The sequence below is a fragment of the Lissotriton helveticus genome, chromosome 3_1, assembly GCF_964261635.1.
Source record: "Lissotriton helveticus chromosome 3_1, aLisHel1.1, whole genome shotgun sequence".
Classification (NCBI taxonomy): domain Eukaryota; kingdom Metazoa; phylum Chordata; class Amphibia; order Caudata; family Salamandridae; genus Lissotriton; species Lissotriton helveticus.
The window spans coordinates 925848014-925870937 of record NC_136061.1 but is presented as its reverse complement, the minus strand read 5'-3'; the positions used below and the strand labels follow the sequence as shown (position 1 = coordinate 925870937).

Genomic DNA, 22924 nt, shown 5'->3' with positions numbered 1-22924 from the left:
CTTTCCAGTGCCAAACAGGATGGCACTTGAGTCAGTGGGCCAAACCCCTCATTAAATTGAGTCAAAGGTATCATCCATTGACTCACCTCGTTCAGAAGAGAAGTATTTCCTGGTATCAAGCTCTCATGAGCTTTCAAAATGTAAACTGGACTGACAACAATGTAGTGGACATGGACTTCTTACTCCTACCTTGATGCCTGATAGAGAGGGGTATGCAGATTTTCTGATTCAGCTTGCATGGCAATTAGAAACAAAATGGGATTATTTTGCTCCTGTTAATCATTCGTTTATAGGTCCCGCTGAGTCAGCGAGCATGAGCTACTCGGAGAGACATTTAGTAGCTGCTTCAAAAAGCGCTACTTTGCCGGCCACCAGCTTGCTAGAACGCTCACACGATTTTTTATTATTTCTAGCCGTGCGGCGTTAAGGACAACCGGCTGCTCCTGGACCGAATCGCAAACATCATGCGCAACAAAGGATGTGAGGACAACTGGAACGAATGCTACATCAACAGGTGAGCGAGAGCGGCTGTTTTAATCCGTTGTTTTCCCGCGGTCTGGCCTGCGCGGCATTAACCCAGCTATTTACCCTGTTTGAATTCCCTCTTCCTGTCTGATAACTGCATGCTTGTGAATGCTGCTGCACCAGGGCATTGGTACCTTTGCCCTGGTAATGGTATCTTGGTAGCATCTGGTACCCATATTTTTCCTCTATCACATGCCATTCGTCAGTGAAATAGCAACCACTCGAAGTTACAATCCGGCAGTGCAGTAAATGTGTTCTACCAGACGCGTGTCTCCCCTTGGTGCATTTGTAAGGAATGCTTATTCACACTCTTGCCGCAAAGTCGCTGACCCTCGCCTGGCAGTGAAGTGCTTGTCTCTACTATGTTATTTCCTTGCTCAACACCTTTTTCCTTACCTTGTCGCGGTGACCCAATAGGTCCTCATTGCCTAGCATTGAGCAGTACGTCATTTGAGATGCTGTTCAGTTTCTCTTACTTTCCCATGACTCCTCACATCAGCGGATGCTAAATAGCTGTCAAGCACAATAAGCGGTGCACTTCCTCCCAGGAACGTGGGCTTCATGCTTAGAGTTGTAGGCATCTGCTGGGGAGGGCAGTCTGGAACTGTGCACAAAGGTCGGACAGAGATGGCAGTAACTCTTTGTGTCTTCCCACTGAAGCCTGATATCTGGGACGGATGTATGACATTACAACGCATGCTTTTACATCGCATGCCTTTACAACGCGGTTTTTACAACGAAAACCTTTACAAAGCATAGCGCTTTGGGGTGCTGGATAGTGAATAGTTGAATTTACTATTCCAACTCCAGTCCCCGTGGACACTAGGGAAAGTGTGGGATAGGAAATTAATCTTATTCCCTATCCTAGAGCGCCCCCAGTGCAATGCGTTGTAATGGTTTGCGTTGTAAAAGTTGCGTCGTAAAGGCACTGCGTGGTAAAAGTTGCGTTGTAAAGGATGTTTCCCATCTGGGACTCGTGCTCTCTCTGCCCAACTGAGCAGTTCCAACAAGAGGAGCAGTCATTGGACATTGGAATTAGCCCACGGGCCGAGTATGTTGCTGTTTTGGGTGGGTGGGTGGGGGGAGAGTTATATTGAGTAGCTGTCTCGGTGAAACCTGTGCCCTTCGTCGATTACTTAGGTTGTCTTCTAAGATCAACTGTACTTTTAGTACATTTATGAAACGTTATGAGTTATATTGACACGTTTTTTATTCCTATGTCCTTTCTAAATGTGGCCCATTTCCCCAGGACAATTTTACTTTGCTTAAAATGTGAAATAAAAATAGGACTGTAGGTGTAATTTCAACCACACTCGCAATCCTCCCCAAAAGCATTCCTTATTTATTTACAGGTGCCTCCTCTTTTTCCGTCAATCATTTTGCAAGGCGTTCATTATTACAAGCTCAAAGGCCGATTTAGGCGTTTGTTATTGTTGATGGTTTTTCATTTCAGACATGATATTTTCATCTAGAGGTCTCTGAAACATTTCAAGTATGTTTCCGAACGAATAATCAATTTACCAGCATCAATAAACTCAAAAGTGTCCTGAGTTTGCATCGTGTGTACTAAACCTCACTTGGGACTGTGGCACAATGGAAATGCATACTACGCACACTTTATACATGTTGTTAGAGCGAATCTGATATACATATCCATATACAGTTGCAGGTAGGTGTACATGCTCAATTATTTCTCAGGGTTTGCATACACCGTCGTAGAGTTGGCTGGGATTAGATATTATTGAACAGGAGTTTAACTTTATTCATGAGTGATGGATTTTCATCGTGGGATCTTCATAATCTAATAAAATATCCACTCCACCATTCTCAATTAAATGGTCACTAAATTCTTTGTATGTTAAAACGTTGCTCAAGTACCGATCTGTCTTGAAGGTTTTTACCGTAAACATTTACACATTTTCATGCAAAGTATCTTGCATTCAAACTAACTTCCTCAGTTTGGATACTCTTGAGCCAATTATTTTTTTCCTCATGGTGATGGGGTGAGTGAATTAATATTCCTGTATGTGTAAAATGTCTCTTTGAATCTGCTTTTGCACACATGTGTAAATGCATGCAATAATTAATCTGCCATTCATACAGTTCGGGATCCTTTAATCCCTGTTACGCCAGATATTCTTACTTTATAATGAGCTTATTCATTTAGTAGTGACAGGATCAAGTTTTATTTTCTCTGTCCTGAGCAGCAATGAAGATAAAGATTCTTAGTTATGTGTACCTCCTAATGTTTGGAATATGTATATATTCACTGGAAAAAACTGTTGAACAATATTTTTTCTTTTGATATGTGTTATTCTGTTTTGTGCTTGCAAATCCAAAAAAAAGCATTGGCATAGCCAATAGGTCTCGCCTGTGGGACCTTATAAGTGTTTAGTTATTCAGCACAAAATCCTTATTTTTAAATTGTTTTTGAAAGCTTTTTTTTAGGTTTAGGAAAGGAGATTTGTAAGGGGCGGGGATGTTTGTAGATCACATAGAGGCGTTTACACTGCTGTCTAGTGAAATAGAAGGTTTGCACGCCATGTCAAATCTTCCATTCAAGTCTGAGGTCCCTTTATAAATTTACATTTCCAATACGTGGCGGTTTCATTCTGTGTGCATTGCACTGAACGTCTGTTCAAGGGGCGCTACTGCTACAGTAAGAGGCTTGCTTGAGGGGTAGGAAAGTGGCGGGACTGGGTGATGCAGGTTTTTCTCCTGCATATCGGGGTTCGACAGCAATCTTTACATTTTTGGCAGATCGCGTAATTTGCCCGTGACTGTAAACGTGAACAAAACATGCATGTTTGTAAAGTGCACGTTCACCTCTGGGGCTTCTTGGCCTGAATAACAGAGGTTTAGTGATACCCACTGCAGTGGCACTCAATTTATGTTTCAGGCAAATATGTCATTTAAAAGTACTTGTATTTTATACCGTCCCAGTCACACGTACATCCCTCCGTTTTGTGTAATCCAATCTCAATTGCATTCACAGCACCGCGCTGTGCCTGATATACATGAAAATGTATGTAAATCTCTCTGTTTATCACTGCAACAAGATCTATGTTGTGTCGGTCAGTGGTTTGATGCAGAGGTAGTCTTCTGAGGAACTGCTTCAATTGTGTGATCCTGGGCAGCTCGCACTGTATCACTGTGCTTAAGATCGTAATACATCAAAGAGTTGTTAAAAGCACACTAAAATCAGTGCACATCATTGTGTGAAAATAGGGCAGCTGTAATCTTATTTCAAGCTTAATACCAGACAAGTTCGCTCCCCTTCCCAGCTCGGTAACTGTTCAGTTTTTTCAATCCTGTGGGAATATGAGTTGGTTAAATTAAGAAGCCCGTTTCGGGAGCTCTTTTTATTTTCTGGATAAGTGCAGAAGCCTTGTGTATTATTCTATAGAACATTATTGCCCAGCTGTTGAGACTTTCTTTCTTTCGCTCTCTTTTTTCTCTTTCTCTCTTTTTCTTCTCTTTCTCCTCTTTTACAATCGCTCTCAGATTAAAAGGACGCTGTAGAAAATCTGTGGTGTTTGACCAAGTATTTCTCCCTCCTCTCTTATTGTACACGCAGGAACTTTACAAGATGCCACTGGTGTATCCATAACTGATCTCTGGTTTAGGGATTCATGCTCAAATTGAGAAATATTTACATTAGTCATCGATATTATATTTCACTCTGCTCTTACATCTTTATGACCCCGAACAAAACTATTCTTGTGTGATGTCCCTGCTGTCAGAAGATTCAGTGATATGCATAACTGGGATCACCTGCCGGGTGGCGTGTTTCTGTGCGAGGGAGCCCACAATACCTCTGTTAACATGTGTAGGACTCTGTGCGCATTGTCAGTGATGCCATCTTGGCTGCTGAGCAGGAAGGCTCCTCCTGCCTTCAGGTCTGCAGTGCCAGACATCGCCTGGAGCAGTACCAGACAAAATGAAGCGTTGCCGTGATTAGCTGTGGTACTCTGCTCATCATCTGTGTCAGTGCCAGGTAACATGCACCTGCGCCGTGATTGCCTGCAGTACTCTGTGCATCACCTTGTGCAGGGCAAGACAACATGTCTCTGCGTCTTGATTGGCTGCAGTACTCTAGTCATCCATAATCAAGGGAGAGTGAACTCTGTTGGTTTTGCAGGGTCTGGATTTCTCCAGTGTTGACCCGAAACACAACCAATCTTGACCATCGGAACAAGGAACTATGGTGTAACGTTGGGTGGCGCCATCATTGAGTTTCGCACCTAGGTTCTCGCTACCCTAGGTGAGTACCGCCGCCTTCCAAGGGAAAGTACTGGTGGGATCAATCTGGTGATGTATAACATTTCCTCCTGTATCCTAAAAATAGTTACTTTAATATGGGTGAAGAATACACGGGTAATTAAAAGGAAAACAAGCATTTGCAATGTATTTACATGACTTTGAGCTATTCATATTGCAAATAACAATGATTTTATTTTTGTTTTCGTTTTAAAAACAAATAAAAGGCATTGTGATTTACAATGCCAATAGCTTAAACTCGCATACCTGTGAGACCTATTGCATTGCAAATGCAATAGGTCTTGCATTTGCGAGAATTTAAGCTATTGGCATTGTGAATAACAATGCCATTTATTTATCTAATTTCAAAACCAACACATAAATAAAAGGTTTGTCATTTACAATGTCCAAAGCTCAAACTTTTGCAAATGCGAGACCTATTGCATTGCAAATGCTTGTTTAAATAGAGGCAGATTTGAAGACGAAACGAGCGCCCTTATATTTTCCAAGAGACTTTGTGGATTCTCTTCTACCTGTTACTACGAAGACAAACACCAAACATGCATACTTCATTCTAGAATTCATAGTGATTTTGTCAAGTTACCACACAACACATCATGGATATCCATCCCTAAAGGCCTCAGGTATTCTACTCCATGGTTTGGGAGGAAATAAATAGTAGTGGGCTCGTTGACTTGTGTTTTTTTCCATGGCTTTTAAAAAAAGTTGAGACATGAGAAAAATATTCCAAACAATAAAAGGGTCACAATATTGCAATGTTCATATAGTAGCCAGACAAACTTATTTTTGAACTGAATAAGGTCATGAAGATCAAGAAAGCCAATGGACAGAGCTGTACTGCAATACTGATGAAGGTAACAGAAATGGCAGTAGGGCAGCATATCCAACCTTTGAAACTATGTGCGAGTGATAAAACCATAGTATTTTAAAATGTTCTAAAAAGTGTAGCATCATTTACCCACAAAGCATCAAAAGAAGGTACTCTTCAAAAACAAGCATATGCAAAGTAGGATGTTAAAAGTGGCGACATGCCATTACAGTAGACTACATAAAATTATAGTTCATAATAAATGACAGTAGATTAAAATATTCAGAGGTATTTCTATACCTTAATTAACACTTACTTTGGTGGACACAAGACATCTTCGAGAAATTCTTCGATCTTGTTTACGTCAGTTTTTACTTCATGATTGAATGTAATAAATGGCGGGTGTGTTCCTGGTGCCAAATTTTGCAAGTCTGCAGGTTTCCTGACGAACAAAGTGATACATTTCAAATTAGCTACAAAGGGCAAATCAACCTAGAAATAGGATTGAAATATGGAATGGCTGTTTATCAGTAATCCTATTTCTCAATCAAGAGAGCCTCCAGTAAAATCATAAGCACTGAATAGTCCCGCCGACATGTGAAATCACTGACAACTTTTTAATAGAAAAAATATATAATTCGCATTCGAAAAAAGAAAAGTGCAGCAGCCTACAAAACAAGCTATACTGGTCAATTCCATTTATTTAATAAAAAAAAAAAACTTAATAATGAAAAATATACAGTTGTCAGCAGAATCAAAAATGGCAAAAAAAAGATCTTTCACATTCACTTTTAAAGACAATGAATAGAAGAAAACAAAGACAATGTAGTCATATGAGTTCTAGCCATGAACGACACAGCGGACAATGCAGTTGCATGTACTCGTAGCCCTACAGTACCCCATCATGCTCTATCAGTGGCAGCTGCACCAGTTCTTTTTATGACCAAATCAAAGAGTATTAATAGAGAGAAAAATTGCTTTCTTTATCTCTTCCATCAAGGGGGTAAGGTAGGTTGTTTATGATTTTTATGGAGATTACCCGGAGGAGAACTAGGAGTACAGGCAAGCAACCATTCCTTCTCCTTCTGAGGATGTCCACAATCATAAATCATTATACATAAAAAGGGACTATGAGCACAGCTAAGATCCAGCATTCATGCTCCCAGAATAAATCTATCAACAATAAGTATGCAGTTCCTATGGTATTACAAAAAGGGGGAACTGTATAGCAAAGACAGGTCGGTGAAGTCTGATAATTCAGAAGCAAGAGTCCTTATCCAGTATTAGGGTATCTTTCATAAATTCACATGCCTGAATCATTCCCCGTCATCGAGATGGGAGTCCCACGGTAAAATACACAAGCAGTGCCATAAATAATAAATAGGCTAAACAAGCATTGAAAATGCAATAGGTCTCGCAGCATTAGAGTTAGTGCTTTTAGAATTGTTTATGGGTTTTTTTTGTAAATCTTTAGCATTTTTGTTTCCTGTAGCCAATGCTAAAGAATTTCAAAAAAAAAAAGCCATAAACATTTTTAAAAGCTCTGAAATGCAGTCTGAAATGCTGGATATATATTCAGTACAGATACACTATATTGTTAATGAAGACATAGGATATAATATGTTGTACTGTATACACACAATTAGATGGGAACGTGCTGTGTGTGTCAGCGATTGAATGTGGAGGTGATGGTGGATGTGGTGGTGGATGTGGTGGTGGATTCGGTGGATGTGGTGGTGGTGGATGTGGTGGTGGATGTGGTGGTGGATGTGGTGGTGGATGTGGTGGTGGATGTGGTGGTGGATGTGGATGCGGTGGATGTGGTGGGATGTGGTGGTGGATGTGGTGGATGTGTTGGTGGTGGATGTGGTGGTGGATGTGGTGGTGGATGTGGTGGTGGATGCGGAGGTGGATGCGGAGGTGGAGGATGTGGTGGTGGTGGATGCGGTGGATGTGGTGGTGGATGTGGTGGATATGGTGGTGGATGTGGTGGTGGTGGGTGTGGTTGATGTGGTGGTGGATGCGGTGGATGTGGTGGTGGTGGATGTGGTGGTGGATGCAGTGGTGGATGCGGTGGTGAATGTGGCGGTGGATGTCATGGTGGATGTGGAGGTGGTGGTGGATGTGGTGGTGGATGTGGTGGTGGATGTGGTGGTGATGGTGGATGTGGTGGTGGATGCGGTGGATGTGTTGATGGTGGATGTGGTGGTGGTGGTGGATGCGGTGGTGGTGGTGGATGGGGTGGTGGTGGTGGATGGGGTGGTGGATGTAGTGGTGGTGGATGTGGTGGATGTGGCGGTGGATGTGGTGGTGGCGGTGGATGTGCCGTCCCAGAGTGATGTGGCGCCGTCCCAGAGTGATATGGTGGTGTTGTGCGGCGTGCAGCAGTGTGCGGGGTGCAGCAGTGTGAGGCGTGCAGCAGTGTGAGGCATGCAGCAGTGTGAGGCGTGCAGCAGTGTGAGGCGTGCAGCAGTGTGAGGCGTGCAGGGGTGAGAGGCGTGCAGGGGTGAGAGGCGTGCAGGGGTGAGAGGCGTGCAGGGGTGAGAGGCGTGCAGGGGTGAGAGGCGTGCAGGGGTGAGGGAGGGTGAGGGTGTGTGAGGGTGTGTGAGGGTGTGTGAGGGTGTGTGAGGGGGTGTGAGGGTGAGGGGGTGTGAGGGTGAGGGGGTGTGAGGGTGAGGGGGTCTGAGGGGGTGTGGGGGTGTGAGGGTGAGGGGGTGTGAGGGTGTGAGGGTGAGGGGGTGTGAGTGAGGGGGTGTGTGGGTGAGGGGGTGTGAGGGTGAGGGGGTGTGTGGGTGAGGGGGTGTGTGGGTGAGGAGGTGTGTGGGTGAGGGGGTGTGTGGGTGAGGGGGTGGGAGGGGGAGGGTGTGTGAGGGTGAGGGGGTGTGAGGGTGAGGGGTGTGAGGGTGAGGGGGTGTGTGGGTGAGGGGGGTGAGGGTGAGGGGGAGTGAGGGTGAGGGGGAGTGAGAGTGAGGGGGAGTGAGAGTGAGGGGGAGTGAGAGTGAGGGGGAGTGAGAGTGAGGGGGAGTGAGAGTGAGGGGGTGTGAGAGCGAGGGGGTGTGAGAGTGAGGGGGTGTGAGGGGGTGTGGCGGTGTGAGGGAGAGGGTGAGGAGTGTGAGGGTGAGGGGGAGGGAGGGGGTGTGTGAGGGTGAGGGGGTGTGCATTCTGAGGGTGTGTGGCGGTGTGAGGGGGTGAGGGCGTGTGAGGGTGAGGGGGTGTGCATTCTGAGGGTGTGTGGCGGTGTGAGGGGGTGAGGGCGTGTGAGGGTGTGTGTAAGGGTGAGAGGGTGGGTGTGTGTGAGGGTGAGAGGGTGGGTGAGAGGGTGGGTGAGGGTGAGGGGGTGAGTGAGGGGGTGAGGGAGGGGGTGAGTGAGGGGGTGAGTGAGGGTGAGGGGGTGAGTGAGGGGGTGAGAGTGAGTCAGGTGAGTGAGGGTGTGAGAGTGAGTGAGGGTGAGAGGGTTGTGAGAGTGAGTGAGGGTGAGAGGGTTGTGAGGGTGAGTGAGGGTGAGTGAGGGTGAGTGAGTGAGGGTGAGGGGTGAGTGAGTGAGGGTGAGTGAGAGTGAGGGCTCTGAGGGGGTGTGGCGGTGTGAGGGAGAGGGTGAGGGGGGTGAGGGGGAGTGAGGCGGTGGGTGAGGGGGTGTGCATTCTAAGGGAGTGTGGCGGTGTGAGTGGGTGAGGGCGTGTGAGGGTGAGGGGGTGTGCATTCTGAGTGGGGGGGTGGCGGTGTGAGGGGGTGAGGGCGTGTGAGGGGGTGGGTGAGAGGGTGGGTGAGAGGGTGGGTGAGAGGGTGAGTGAGGGTGAGGGGGTGAGTGAGGGGGTGAGGGGGTGAGGGGGGTGAGTGAGGGGGTGAGGGGGTGAGTGAGGGGGTGAGTGAAGGTGAGGGGGTGAGTGAGGGGTGAGAGTGAGTGAGGTGAGTGAGGGGGTGAGAGTGAGTGAGGGTGAGAGGGTTGTGAGAGTGAGTGAGGGTGAGAGGGTTGTGAGGGTGCCTGTAGATGGCAGACTCGTTCCCTACATTCTCTGGGTATGCAATAGGTCTGATAAAAACACATTTCCTGGGCTGCTGTTTCCTCCCAGTCCACCACTGCAACAGAGGTGCAACAGAAAAGAATACAGTGACATAGCCGAGTACCCAGTACCCTGGAAAAGAGTCAATCACTGCTAACTGACCTCTTTATATAGCAGGGATAACGAGTTCTCGTGGGTGCTTTTCCACACGAACACACCATCGTCACAAGATGTGTTGTTACTTCGAATTGGCTAGCGTTACATTCGCATCTGCTGCTCAGAGCCTGCTTGTTCAATAATGAATTCACAGTTCGGAACGTGTTAACATTAGGACATTTTGTCTGCTTGGAGAAATGCATTTTGTCAGATGCAAATGGGAGCGCCTCAAACCCCGAAGCACATTTTTAATTGTTTTACTCCTGCTAAAAATGACTGCATACCTGCAAGCATCTGTCAGATCGTTTATGAACTGAACAAAATGTCTGCACCCCCGCGTGCTCCTCCAAGGGTGTGCTCGGTCTATTGTTTATAGGCCCCTTCAAGCTATTCTGCAGCAGAACATAGCCTCGAATAGACTGTGGCACTGCAGCGACAAGGATGCATGTTTCACCCCAGCTGTAGAGCAATTCAGAGCAGGCTGAACCATGATACTAATTGATTGTGAAAGAACAAATAACAGTTTTGTCACTTTAAAGCACTGCTCGACTCATTTGAAAGAATATGCATTAACACCTCTTGATCTGTGTCAAAGTGAAAAAGAATGTTGAATATTAAAGGGATGAAGGCTTATTGCTGCATATATCAGCTTTGATCTTAATTGGCTCCTGCTATCGCTAGTTACACTTGGGTTGTTTGCCAGCTTTCCTATGAGAGCAGGCGCCCCTCCCCCACGCCAGAGCAGGCTGCCAGGGTGCTTGCAAGTGGCCAGGATGACTTCTAACGATGCAGATGCTAAGTAGATGATTGGCGGCACATCGAGGTCTGACGGCTCAAGGGACGGGAAATGTACCGCTCGTCAGGCTTTCAGCAGGAAATTAATTAAAAAATAAAAAACTAGGGGGAGGGGGCGGGAGGCGGAGAGTTGAGGCAGGAAGAATTAAGTGAGAGAAATGTGTGGAGAACAGATGAGCACGAAGAGAAGTGGGGGCGAGAGGGTAGAAAGAAAAGAGAAAGATGTGAGAGTAGGCGGGAGAAACGAGGAGCTAAGGAAACAGAGGTAAAGGGAGGCAAACGTGTGGGGAGACGAGGAAAGCAGACGTGGCAAATGTTGGAGAAAAGAAAGGAACAGGAGATGGGCATAGAAGGAGGTTCAGAGAGGGAATAGAAAGGAAGGGATAGAAGTAAGGGGCAAAGAGTGACAAGTGAGCAAGAAGAACAAGACGGAGGGAAGAGAGGGGAGGGGGGAGGAGAAATGCGACACGGCGGGAAGGGGCAGGCAGGATGACTCAGGGGAGGGGGCGGAGCGGGGCAGAGCGGCATGTGGGTGTGAACAAGCCGGGCCTTTGAAGTGAAGCTAAGCTTCACTTCAAAGGTGTCGGAGGAATGCGGGCGGCTGTGCACGCGCTTTTAAGCTCAATGCACATGCGCATTGAGCTTAAAAGTCACGGGCACTGCAAGGAATCGCCACGATTCCTTGCAAGTTAGATAAAGTCTGGATGAGCCCCTATAGTCTCGCTTGCTCGATGCGCATGCGCATCGACAGGCGAGACCTAAAAAGGCCCAAGGCCATCTATTAGTAGCCTATGTATGTCCTTTTAAAAAAAGGGCCAAATGTTGGCTCCAGCCAATCAGCTGCTAGCATCTCTAGAATACTCCCAGCACAAGCAAGTTCTCTTTAGGTTATCACCGCACGTCGTGTGGAAGGGAGTCTCCCTGAGTGCTACTCAGTTTTTCCTTCTATTCAGCTAACTTTGACATCATGTCAGACAAGAAAGGCCTCTTCTGCCCTTGCAAAACCTGTGGGAAGAAGAGGGTTCATGTGGATGACCCACATAAAAAATGTATTTATTGCATTTATCCCAGGCATGAGGTGAAGGACTGTAAGATCTGTTGCACGGTCTCTAACAAAACCCTCGAGGACAGAGAGGGGAGATTACTTTTGTGGCTTCAAACCACAAAACAACAATCTCCTTCTTCAGATGAGGAAGAGGAGTTGGCTTCAACATCTCACAGGAGGGCTAGATCCCAGGAAAGATCTTCAGGTGAGGGAAGAAAACATTTTAAATCTTCCCAAGAAAAGCCTGTAAGCAATGAGAGTATTTCCAAACATTCCTCTGAACCAAAGCGATCTGTGCCCTCAACGCCTGTCAAAAAAGAAAAAGAGAGTCCGAGATCTTCCTCTTCTGATACTGCGAGTAGAAAACAGATTTAAAAAAAGCCAGCGTCGACAACAATCTCTCTTGTCGACGGCATGTGTAATATCAGACACCATCGTCGACGGCAACCGTCACGATGACGGCGATCCAGTCCAGTTCTATCTACTAAGATTTCTACCTTGACGAGACCTTCATCGTTGAAAACCGTCGATGTCCCATCGTCAGCGGAAGAGACACCACCGATGAAGTCACCATCGACTAAGACACCGTCAACTAAGGTAACATCTTCGACGAAGGTAACATCGTAGACTACAACACCGCCGACAAACGTAACACACGCGACGGCATTACAGTTGACGACGGCACCGTCGATGAAGGAAATTCCCTCGTTTATAATTTCTGCACCATCAACGCCCCGTCAACGAGGATAACTCAAGTCAATACCGTTACAAAGACATTCCTACACCAGCCTTTGCAAGACTATAGTAAAGTATCACCTTTACTCCTATCGCATCTTTTGGAAGGTTATATCAAGGAAGATGATGATGGTGGCTTATATGGGGTAGCTCACAGTCCATCTGAGCTCCATGTAAAATGCCAAGATGATGATGATGATGAAGAGGAGGAAGATTATCAGGAGGCACATTACTATCAAGAACAATATATGGGTCCACGTCATAACTATCAATTTAAACTCCAACAGGAACCGCGCCACAGAGAAATGGCTCATCTACCGCCATCATTGATACAAGATCTGCAAGCCATGTTAGCGGATTACAGACGAAGATTCCTTCCTCAACAACGTCCACCAGAAGACCAGGTTCCTCATGCGGAAGAGCCAACAGGCGCACCAGATCCTCAAGTACCTAGTACACCGGCAAATGCAACGGGCTCGGTGCTAGCTGACCCTGGAGATCAGAAAACTTGCTCTTCCGAAGATGAGGTAGAAGAGGGTGAATTACCAGATCCAGCATAAGTTCCTGATTCTTGGGATGATTATGTGACCCCAACACCATCCCCTCCTCCGCATTTGCCTTCAGACTCTCCTCCAGAAGATATCGGGGGATTTCACATTTTGATGCAGAGGGCAGCCAACAGGTTCCACTTACCCATTACAGTAAAGCAAATTTAATGTTTTCTGTACGATTTCAACGAGGACACAAGGAAGGTGGTACGTTCAATTTCTATTATGGACGTTATATGGCAGGAGGGTGTAAAGATTATGTAGACATCAGTATCCATACCACCGGTTCTGCCTCGTGTAGAAAGGAAAATGCTACTTACCAGTATGCATCTGTTCTTGGCATGTAGAGCTGCAGAGTTGCACACTGTGTATAGATGGCCACCTAGTGTTGGGCCCGGATGTTTGCAGTTTGTTTTTCTTGTAGAGAGTCTTTGGAAGTCACTGGATAGGTGACTCCTCCCTTGGGTGATACTGCGCATGGGCATCGGCTCCATCCCCAGATTATTTTTCGCCATTAGGGAAGTGATGGGGCTAAGAGATAGTGATGACCATGTGTGTTTGTATCTAATGTCAATAACACTGGAACAGATAAAAGTAGCCGGGGAGGCGGGTGGGCGTGTGCAACTCTGCAGCTCTACATGCCAAGAACAGATGCATCCTGGTAAGTAGCATTTTCCATTCGAGGCATATGAGCTGCAGATTGCACACTGTGCATAGATTATATAGCAGTACCCACACTAGCGGCGACCACCTGTATCTGTTGCAGTTGTTTGAAATAGTTTTAAGTACAGCTTGGCCTACAGTAGCTTGTTGTTTTGTTTGCACATCTACACAATAGTGTTTTGTGAATGTGTGCGGTGTAAGCCATGTAGCTGCTTTACAGATGTGTTCCCTAGGAATGCCATGGAAGCCCCTATTTTTCTTATTAAATGGGCTCTTGGAGGAATTGTCAGTGTACGCTAAGCTTTCTGATAACATATTTGGATTGATTGATTGATTGATTGATTGCTTTATTTCGATATGCACATATCATAAAAGCAGTACAAAAAGATAAAAACAGCATGTCGAAATAGGTAAGACTGTACAAGTAGTATGAAAATTAAAAACACGTTAGGTCGGCATAAATTAGATAAAAAAGAATTAAATTGATGTGGACAGTCTTCTAAGTCTAATCAACCAAGCCCATTTTAAAAACTTAGCAACAGCACAAACAATAGGAGGGGCTGTATTAGTTAAAAGAATCCGAAGGGCAACGGAGTGCTGGCGAGTCCCCAGTTCTCTGCAGATGGGACCAAGCCAACGTGATCTGGGGCGGCCATAGTCCGGGCATTCGAAAAGGAAATGTGGCACCGTCTCTGGCTTGTCCTGGCAAAGAGCACAGAATCGTGATGTGGGCTGGGCTTTATTCCACCTCGAGCAGAGGTCGGCCAGGGGCAAAGTTCCTAGCCGAAATTTAATATACAAGGACCTATCCATAGCAACTGTTATAATATCCATGTATGGCTCGTACAAGACAGCGTCTTTGAACAGCAGGAAAGCTGCGGTGGTTTTGCAGTGCTGCTGACTTCTGGAGCGCTTCACACAGACCCACTCCCAGAAAAGTTTTTTTAAAATCTTCTTTGGAGGAGCGGAGTGACTATGCCAGCAAGAGTCCAAACCTAGTTCCCCTAAGAGATGTTTTATGTCCTTCAGCCATTTGATGCTACTCCAACCATCTGCGTGCATCACTTCTGCCAAGCCATTGGCATAAGATTGTAGCTCCGGGACCCTCCACAAGCGTGCCCAGAGCAGAAGGGGACGAAGCCGAGCCTGGTCCCTTATAGCTTTACAGCCAGTGTCCATGAGCACTGGGATGGTCGGGCTGCTCGATGGAATAGCAAGGAGATCCTTGATAAATTTATTTTCGGCCTTGCTCAATGAGTCAACTTTGCCCAAGCCCCACAGTTCCGATCCATAGAGTGACGCTGGGACCGCACGTGCTTTGTAGATCTCAAGTATAGGAGCAACACAATGTTTTGTGGAGTTATTGTACTCCTTAAGAAGGGCGCCCCCCACCCTTTTGTGGGCCAAAGTCATTTTATCAATGTGGGCAGTCCAGCTCATCACATCATTCAGACGGATTCCCAGATAGTCAAATTCTGCCACTCTTTCTAGGGGTATAGAGTTCAGAATTGGAGGGCGGCCAAGTTTGCGAGGTGGATGCATGACTAGGTACTTGGTCTTGTCTATGTTGATGACGAGGCCCTTGGTGGTACAGAAATCCTGGAAGCGGTTCAGCAGTGTCTGTAAACCCTGGGGGGTTTTAGAGATGAGGAGGGTGTCGTCGGCGAACAACAGAGTTGGAATTTTTACTCCTCCCAAGATGGGAGCATCTGATGGTTCGCCCAGTAAATGATCTACCACCCCGTTAATATAGAGGGAGAATAAGGTAGGGGCCAAAACACAGCCCTGTCTTACTCCCCTCTCGACCCTGATCTTATCGGTCTTTTCCCCATTCAGCCCCCATCTAACCTGGGCATAGGTGTTGGTATGCAGGTTAATAAGGAGGTTTAGTAAGTACGGGGGCATCCCTAAACCATGAAGTACCCTCCAGAGTTCCTCCCTTGGTACCAGGTCAAAGGCAGTCTTAAGGTCAATAAAGGCCAAGTAAAGACTGCCTTTGCCCAGTACCACCACCTTCCAGTGTAACAACAAAAGCCTAAAGACCTGTTCAATAGTTCCTGTACCCGAACGGAACCCAGCCTGCATGTCGGACAGAATGTGATTGTCGTCCACCCATTGAGTGATTCTCCCCAAGATGGTTTTCCCAGCCAATTTCTGGCTGGAGTCTATTAGGCTTATAGGCCTATAGTTCCCGGGTAAGTCCCGACTGCCCTTTTTGAAAATGGGGACCACCTCCGCACCTCTCCAGGAGTCAGGCACAGGGCCTCCCCCCATAATTGCGTTGAGGAGTGCAGAGATTAGTACCCCCCATTCTTCCGGGTAAGCACGGAGGATATCCCCCGGTAGGCCATCCGGACCAGCTGCTTTCAAAGGGACCAAAGTTTTGATCTGCTTTGTAACATCCAAGGGAGAAAACAGTTCCAGGTCACGAACTAGAGTAAAGGGTGGGAGTTTAAAGGAATCATTAAGTGGGCCTTCGGCAGCAGAATAAAGATTTTGGAAATGGGAGAACCAAGTCTGGGCGTTGATGGCACAAGTCCTCCGGGAATCGTCAGGACGATTCCTTTTGCCCACCATGTCCCAAAAACCTTTAGCATCCTTCCCACGACTGGCAGCCAGGAGGTCCTGCCAGAAATTAACCTCCCACTCCATCCTTGCATTTTTCTGGCAGAGTGCATAGTATTTCCTAGCCTCCCTAGTCCTAGACGGTAATTTGGACTTGACTGCCTCGATAAGAAGTGACTTAGCCTCCCTACACTTCTGGTTGTACCAGCCCTGACCCGATCGTAAGCTTAATTTCCTTCCGCTCGGGTGAGCTGGAACTACAAAGAGGTCACCAATGGCCTGAATTATAACACAGAACCTTGGTGCCACCTCCATCAGCCCTTCCTCTTGGCAATCAAGATTAGCTAGGGCTGAGACCAGAAGCTGCCTAATCGCAGAGGTTTTCTCCTCCGAAAGGGCTAGCTTCGCCCACTTTAGCCTTCGACCACAGTTTGTAACCACTGACAGGTCCGGAGCGGGGTTACAAGGAGATCTACTCACGGTGCTATTGAAACACCTGTGGGACAGGGTGAGGGACAGGAGATTGTGGTCACTCTCCACAGAAGGTACAATTACCATGTCCTCCACCATGCTCCACAGGTGTATGTCAAGGAGAAAATAATCAATCCGTGACATGTGTCCTGGCCTATTGTAGGTGTGCGCCCCTATTTTGTCGGACCTAGTCCTGCCGTTGGCAGCTCTAAGACCAAACTCCATGACTAGTGAGTTGATCTGGAGGGCCACTTCCGTCCACTTTTTAATAGGACTAAGCTCGAGGGGCGGAATCCCCCACCCATTATCAAGTTCCTCTTGGTCTGCTAGGATGTCCAGGTCCAGGGGCTCGAAAGTGCAGTTCAGGTCACCTGCCAGCAAGGTGCAGGACCTGTGGGGAGATAAGCGGAGTTGGGCTTCCAGACAAGCTATTACTGGGGATTCTCTTCCACCCTTAGTACCACGGGCGTAGATGTTAAAAATGTTTAGGATAACTCTGCCCTGGGAATTTCTGAGCAAAATATTTAGGAGATCAGGGCAATTAGTGTCCCTCTCCTCCACCCTACAGTTGAGTTCAGTGGCTACCCAGATTAACAGGCCACCGGAAGGGCGGCCCCTGCCAGTTGCACTTTCTACTGCCGGCAAAAAGTGGGTGGAGTAGCCCGCCTTGTGTAGGGGCACCCGACTCCAGGTTTCCTGGAACAGGCATATGGAGTATTGCTCCACACGCTCGCTCCAGTCCGGCAGCGCCAGCTTCCTCTCGAGGCCCGCCACATTCCAGCTGAAAACCCTAATCTGGGGGTCCGTTACAGCCGCAATGCTACAGTCCTCGACAGGGGGTGGTATGACCACAGGCCCCACACCAGGGGGACTGGCCAAAAGGTTATACGATGCCCCAGTCTCCCCCTTCTCCTCTACAAGCTCGGCCGTAGCCTGAATTTGCGATGAGGAGGAGGAGCCGTTGGATTTGAGGTAAGGTGTTGACTCAGCAACAAAGCTTGGAGCCACAGCGACCTCCCCGGGAACAGAACTGAGTCAACAGCTCCAGGGTCCCCAGTTTGGTATTACTGGAGCTAGGCATAGCTGCTGGGGAAAAACTCGCGGGGTTGAAAGGCCATAGGCAGTGTTCTCCACAGAGAATTGGCCCCCGGGACTGCTAATATAGGTGGGTTGTCCAAGGTGGATGGTGGGAGTGGTCATACTAGACCGTGGGTAAAAGAATGTCAAGTCGACTATGTCGATACCCGTTCCAACCGTGGGTTGACCTTGAGAGCATATTAGATGGGCGACCCTAGCATCTTGGAAATTTACCACCACACAATCCCCTTCAAGCGATTTTTTCCCGTTTCCAATCCATCCCACCCTGCGTACACCAAGAATAATACCATCCACTCCCACAGGCAAGGGCCTGTTGGCTTTTAGCCAGTGGATGACCTTATTCTTGAGTGCCTGATGGTTTTCCCGCTGGGTACTCCCAATAGGGGGGACTTTGGTAAGGATAACAACATACGGGTGACACTCAGGGGGGAGGTTAACTGGGGGGCACTTTCGTCTACTATTCTGAGGAGGACCTAAAGGGGAACGATATATAGGTGGGACGGGGATAGATGCAACCTTAGGAGTTGATGCAACACCGCCAGTTGTAGCAGATATAACGGCCCCAGGTTGCGAAGTAGGGCCCGTCCCTCCCTTCTGATGTTGCCTTGGGCCTTGGGTGGACACCGGGGTTGTTACTACTGGGGAAGGGGTAGCATGCACTTGAGCAACATGAGTGGATGCATTCGGCTTTATCTGCCTAGGACCAACCTTAGGAGCAGCCAAGATAGTCTTCCCAGGGGCTGGTTGCTTGGGCGGCTGCGTCAGCTGATCTCCCGAGGGGGGTCTCACTGGGACCTCTATCCTATTGGTCTTATCTAACCTATCTGTCCTGTCCTCACTGAGCTTCTTCTGGTGCTTGAGCAGGGTTTTTAGGGCAAAAAAATTGTCCCTAGTAACCTGTTCAAAGCAGTCAAGCCTGTCCCCCAACCTCTTGACCTGGTCTATAAGTGGCAACACAAGAGACTTGACCAGCTTCTCAAACGACTCCAAGGAGGGACCCACGTTGGCCTGGTCAGGCGTTGGTGGGGCCACCAGGGAAGGTGGTACTATATCAATAGCAGCTGGAGCGCAGATAGGTGTCCCTAAAGATACAGGTCCTGTGGCACCCAGGGGGGAAGGACCCCTCTGGGGCGGGTACCTGGGATGGTTAGTAATCTTGGATGGGCAGCCCTTTCGAGTGTAAATTGCCCTTTTCCCCTTCCTTTTGATAGGCTCCTGATGAAGTAGATTTTTAGGCGGAGCTTGTGGGACGAGAGCAGGAACCTCAGGGCAGTGTTGGGACTGAATGCCAGTTGAACCTGCTAAGGAAAACTCAGTGCATGGATCTATAGGCACGGCACAAGAGCTAATACCGTGGTTACCGGTCGATGAGTTCTCTACCCCTTCTATACCACCCTCTAATGGTGCAATAAAAGAATCCCCAGGTAGATCCCCAAGCAAGGGTGCAGGGGAAATAGAAATTTCAGGGGACAACACTATTGCTGGAGATGGACTTTTAGAAGGAGGAAAGTCAAAAGAAAGGCGCCGTTCAGATATGGCAAGTTCATTGTCGATGACAGCCGCCACCCTAGTCAGGAATTTGTCCATGGAGCCGAACATAGTACCCCCTGGGGCACTTTCCCCGCCACCCCTCAAGGCCTTACCGGAACGAGTTGACATGTTGAGTTGCGACACCACAGTGAGGCACCACAAGTTGAAACCGGTACGGTGGATGTAAGTGGGGTGGCCCTGCCCTGCCCCCTCCTGCCCCGGACGGCCACAGACGGCCCGCCCTCTGCCCGGGCTCCGCCCGGCGTCGCCCGCGCGCGTCCGCGACGCGGAGGTCGAGGCTCCGCTTTGTAGCGCCTCCGGGCGCGGGAACAGCGGTGGCAGGAAGTCCGCGCTAAGCCCACTGGGAGCTGTAGTCTCTAGCCGCTCCTGGATGTTGATGGCGGCGAGACTCACAGCGTAGGCAACCCAGGGACTGAGGCAGAGTGCTGGCGTGCTGGCGTGTCCACAGGTAAGCAGTGAGCGCTGTGTGCGCTGCTCGTGACCCCCGCTCCACCGAGGTCGAGGCTCCGCTTTGTAGCGCCTCCGGGCGCGGGAACAGCGGTGGCAGGAAGTCCGCGCTAAGCCCACTGGGAGCTGTAGTCTCTAGCCGCTCCTGGATGTTGATGGCGGCGAGACTCACAGCGTAGGCAACCCAGGGACTGAGGCAGAGTGCTGGCGTGCTGGCGTGTCCACAGGTAAGCAGTGAGCGCTGTGTGCGCTGCTCGTGACCACACACTTAACGATCCACCTGGCAATACCCGTTTTTGATATTGGGTTGCCTTTATGTGGTGGTGAAAAGGATACAAAAAGCGGTTTTGTTTTCCTGAAGCTTTGTGTTCTCTCTATGTAGTATAGTAATGCTCTTTTGACATCCAAGGTGTGCGGAGCTCTTTCTGCGACTGTTTGTGGCTACGAGAAGAAAACTGGCAGTTCCACAGATGGAATGGTGAAATTACCGTTGGTAGGAATTTAGGGTTTGTACGAAGAACCACCTTTTTGTGATGCATTTGAAGAAAAGGTTCTTGGATGGTAAATGCTTGCATTTCACTTACTCTTCTTAAGGAAGTAATGGCTACTATGAAAGCCACTTTCCATGTGAGAAATTGCAATTCGCATTTGTGTAAGGGTTCAAATGGAGGTCCCATGAGGCGTGTGAGTACTATGTTTAAGTTCCACACTGGTGAAGGTGGCATTCTTGGAGGTATTATTCTTTTGAGACCCTCCATAAAAGCTTTAATGGCTGGCACTCTGAAGAGAGACAGGTGCTGTCTGTTTTGTAAGTAAGCTGCAATGGCAGCTAGGTGCAACCTGATAGATGTTTAGGCTAAATTACACTTTTGAAGATGTAGTAAGTAGCCCCTAATGTGTTGAATGGATACATCCAATGGATTCAATTTGTTGGTTTGACAGTATATCGCAACGCGTTTCCACTTAGCAGCATATTATGCTCTGGTGGTGGGACGCCTTGCCTCCTTGATAATATTCATACATTCTTGAGGGAGTTTAAGATAGCCAAACTCTATGACTTCAGGAGCGAGATCACAATGTTGAGCTGAGCTGGGTCCGGGTGCATGATCTCTCCATGGTTCTGGGTTAAAAGATGTGGAGATAGGTTTAGTTTTTGGTGTGGTACCACAGATAGCTGTAGCAGTGTGGTGTACCATGGCTGTCTGGCCCACGTTGGAGCTACTAGTATAAGCGTTAGCGAGTATTGCTGCATCTTGCGTACTAGTAAAGGAATCATTGGTAGAGGAGGAAAAGCGTACGTAAATAGTCCTGACCAGTTCATCCATATCGCATTGCCTTTGGCTAATGGGTGTGGGTATCTGGCGGCAAAGTGTGGGCATTTTGCGTTGTCATGAGTGGTGAAGAGGTCTATCTGAGGTTGACCCCACATCTGAAAGAACGGATGAAGAACTTGTGGATGAAGTTCCCATTCGTGCATCTGCTGGGTCTGCCTACTTAACAGATCTGCCATGGTGTTCTGAACCCCCGGCACGTGTTGGGCCATTAGAAATATGTTCTGAGGTATAGCCCACCTCCATATCTGCTGAGCTAGTTGAGAGAGCTGCAGAGAGTGTGTCCCTCCCTGTTTGTTTACGTAATACATGGCTGTCATATTGTCTGTGCGGACTAAAACAGTCTTGTTTACCACTTGACTTTGGAATGCTTTTAGAGCTAGGAACACAGCTAATAGCTCTAGATGGTTGATGTGGAGTAGTTTTTGCATTGGTGTCCACTTTCCCTGCGTGGTGTGATGCAGCAAGTAGGCTCCCCAGCCGGAGAACGATGCGTCTGCTGTTAGTGTAATTTGTGGAACTGGCTCTAGGAACAGTCGGCCCTTTGATAGGTTTTTTGTGTTCCACCATTGCAGAGAGTGATGAGTCCGATTGTCTACCAATACTAGGTCTGTTAACTGACCCTGAGCCTGGTTCCATTGACGTGCTAGACATTCTTTTTGAAAAAAAATTTTTATTGATAATAAAAGTAAACAGATGACCGTTGCAAGGGTTACATTATATTTAGCAGTCGTTCATAGGTAATATGATGATACATGGTGGACATACCATAAGCGCACAAGAGAAAACAATTATCACAATCAACACATCTCAGCAGCAACAGCCCCACAATCCCGAATACCCCCATCTTTCTTCTCTAACCATCCGAATCAGTATCACTTTCTAACAGGGGAGGTTCACAAATATTTCCTCTATATTCATTCCAGTTTCCCCAAATTGCCCCCCACTTTCGCGGACATTTCCTATGTAAATACGCCATCTTTTCTGCAACCATTTAGGAGTCTAAATCCTTGCTCCAGTCTCTGAGCGTTGGAGACACTGAGGCTCCCCAGGCCTTGGACACATTCCGTTTAGCGTACATAACACCTAACGTTGCCCAAGCCTGCAAGTGGTTACTGAGGTCATTCGGCTCCCAAATGTTCAATAGTTACCGTCGGGGCTCAGGGAGCAGCGAGACATGAACCACCTGGGATATTGTTCGCATTACCTTGGTCCAATAACTAGCAATCACAGGGCACTCCCAGATAGTATGGTAAAATGTCCCCTCTTCTCCGCAGCCACTAAGGCAATATTGGTGTACGGCCCTGCCTATCTTATGTAGTGTGACTTAAACTATGCGGCTGGGAGTACAGTCACAGAAGTGGCATGGCAGGAGTGGCACTTTTTTCAGGGCGGTGGCACTTCACAGGAGGTGAGCAATTTCAGCTAGCGCAAGGTAAGTTGTTTATTTTAATTTTATTTTCTCTCGTCGTCTGTCGACCCCCTCCACCCACTAACCTGCAGCGGCCGTCATACTCGGGGGTAGCAAAAGCTCTAGCTATGCCACTGAGTCACTTAAGGTTAAGGACTGTGTCAATTTACAATCAGTCTAACATAGACTTTTAGGCAGTTTGTTGAATGCAAAGAAATACTTCTTGTGATCACTTTTTTAGTAATGAATGTGGGCCTCTGTCTTTGGAGCCATAAATTGATGTAATGAATGATTAATCTAGGTGGGCCTTGACCTTGCGTGGACACAATGTAGGGTAACGCATCCAGATGTTCGGCATGGGGAGCGCATGATCACTGTGTGTATTGTGTGTGCTGTGTCCTGATTGGCTAGGTGTTTCTAACTTAATGTGGCATCTGACTTTATGGTGTTTTGGGAACATGTTCACCACTCCGGCCATGTGTGCTTTATTGGG

General features: G+C 47.7%; 1 protein-coding gene across 1 annotated transcript in view; it reads right to left on the bottom strand.

Annotated features, from left to right (window-relative positions):
- The window catches only part of CLIC4 (chloride intracellular channel 4), a 254256-nt gene that overhangs the window by 131985 nt on the left and 99347 nt on the right, over nt 1–22924 (bottom strand). Inside the window, exon 3 of the mRNA XM_078681271.1 lies at nt 5931–6056. Within this exon, the coding sequence (XP_078537397.1) occupies nt 5931–6056 (126 nt within the window). The remainder of the gene's footprint in view (nt 1–5930; nt 6057–22924) is intronic.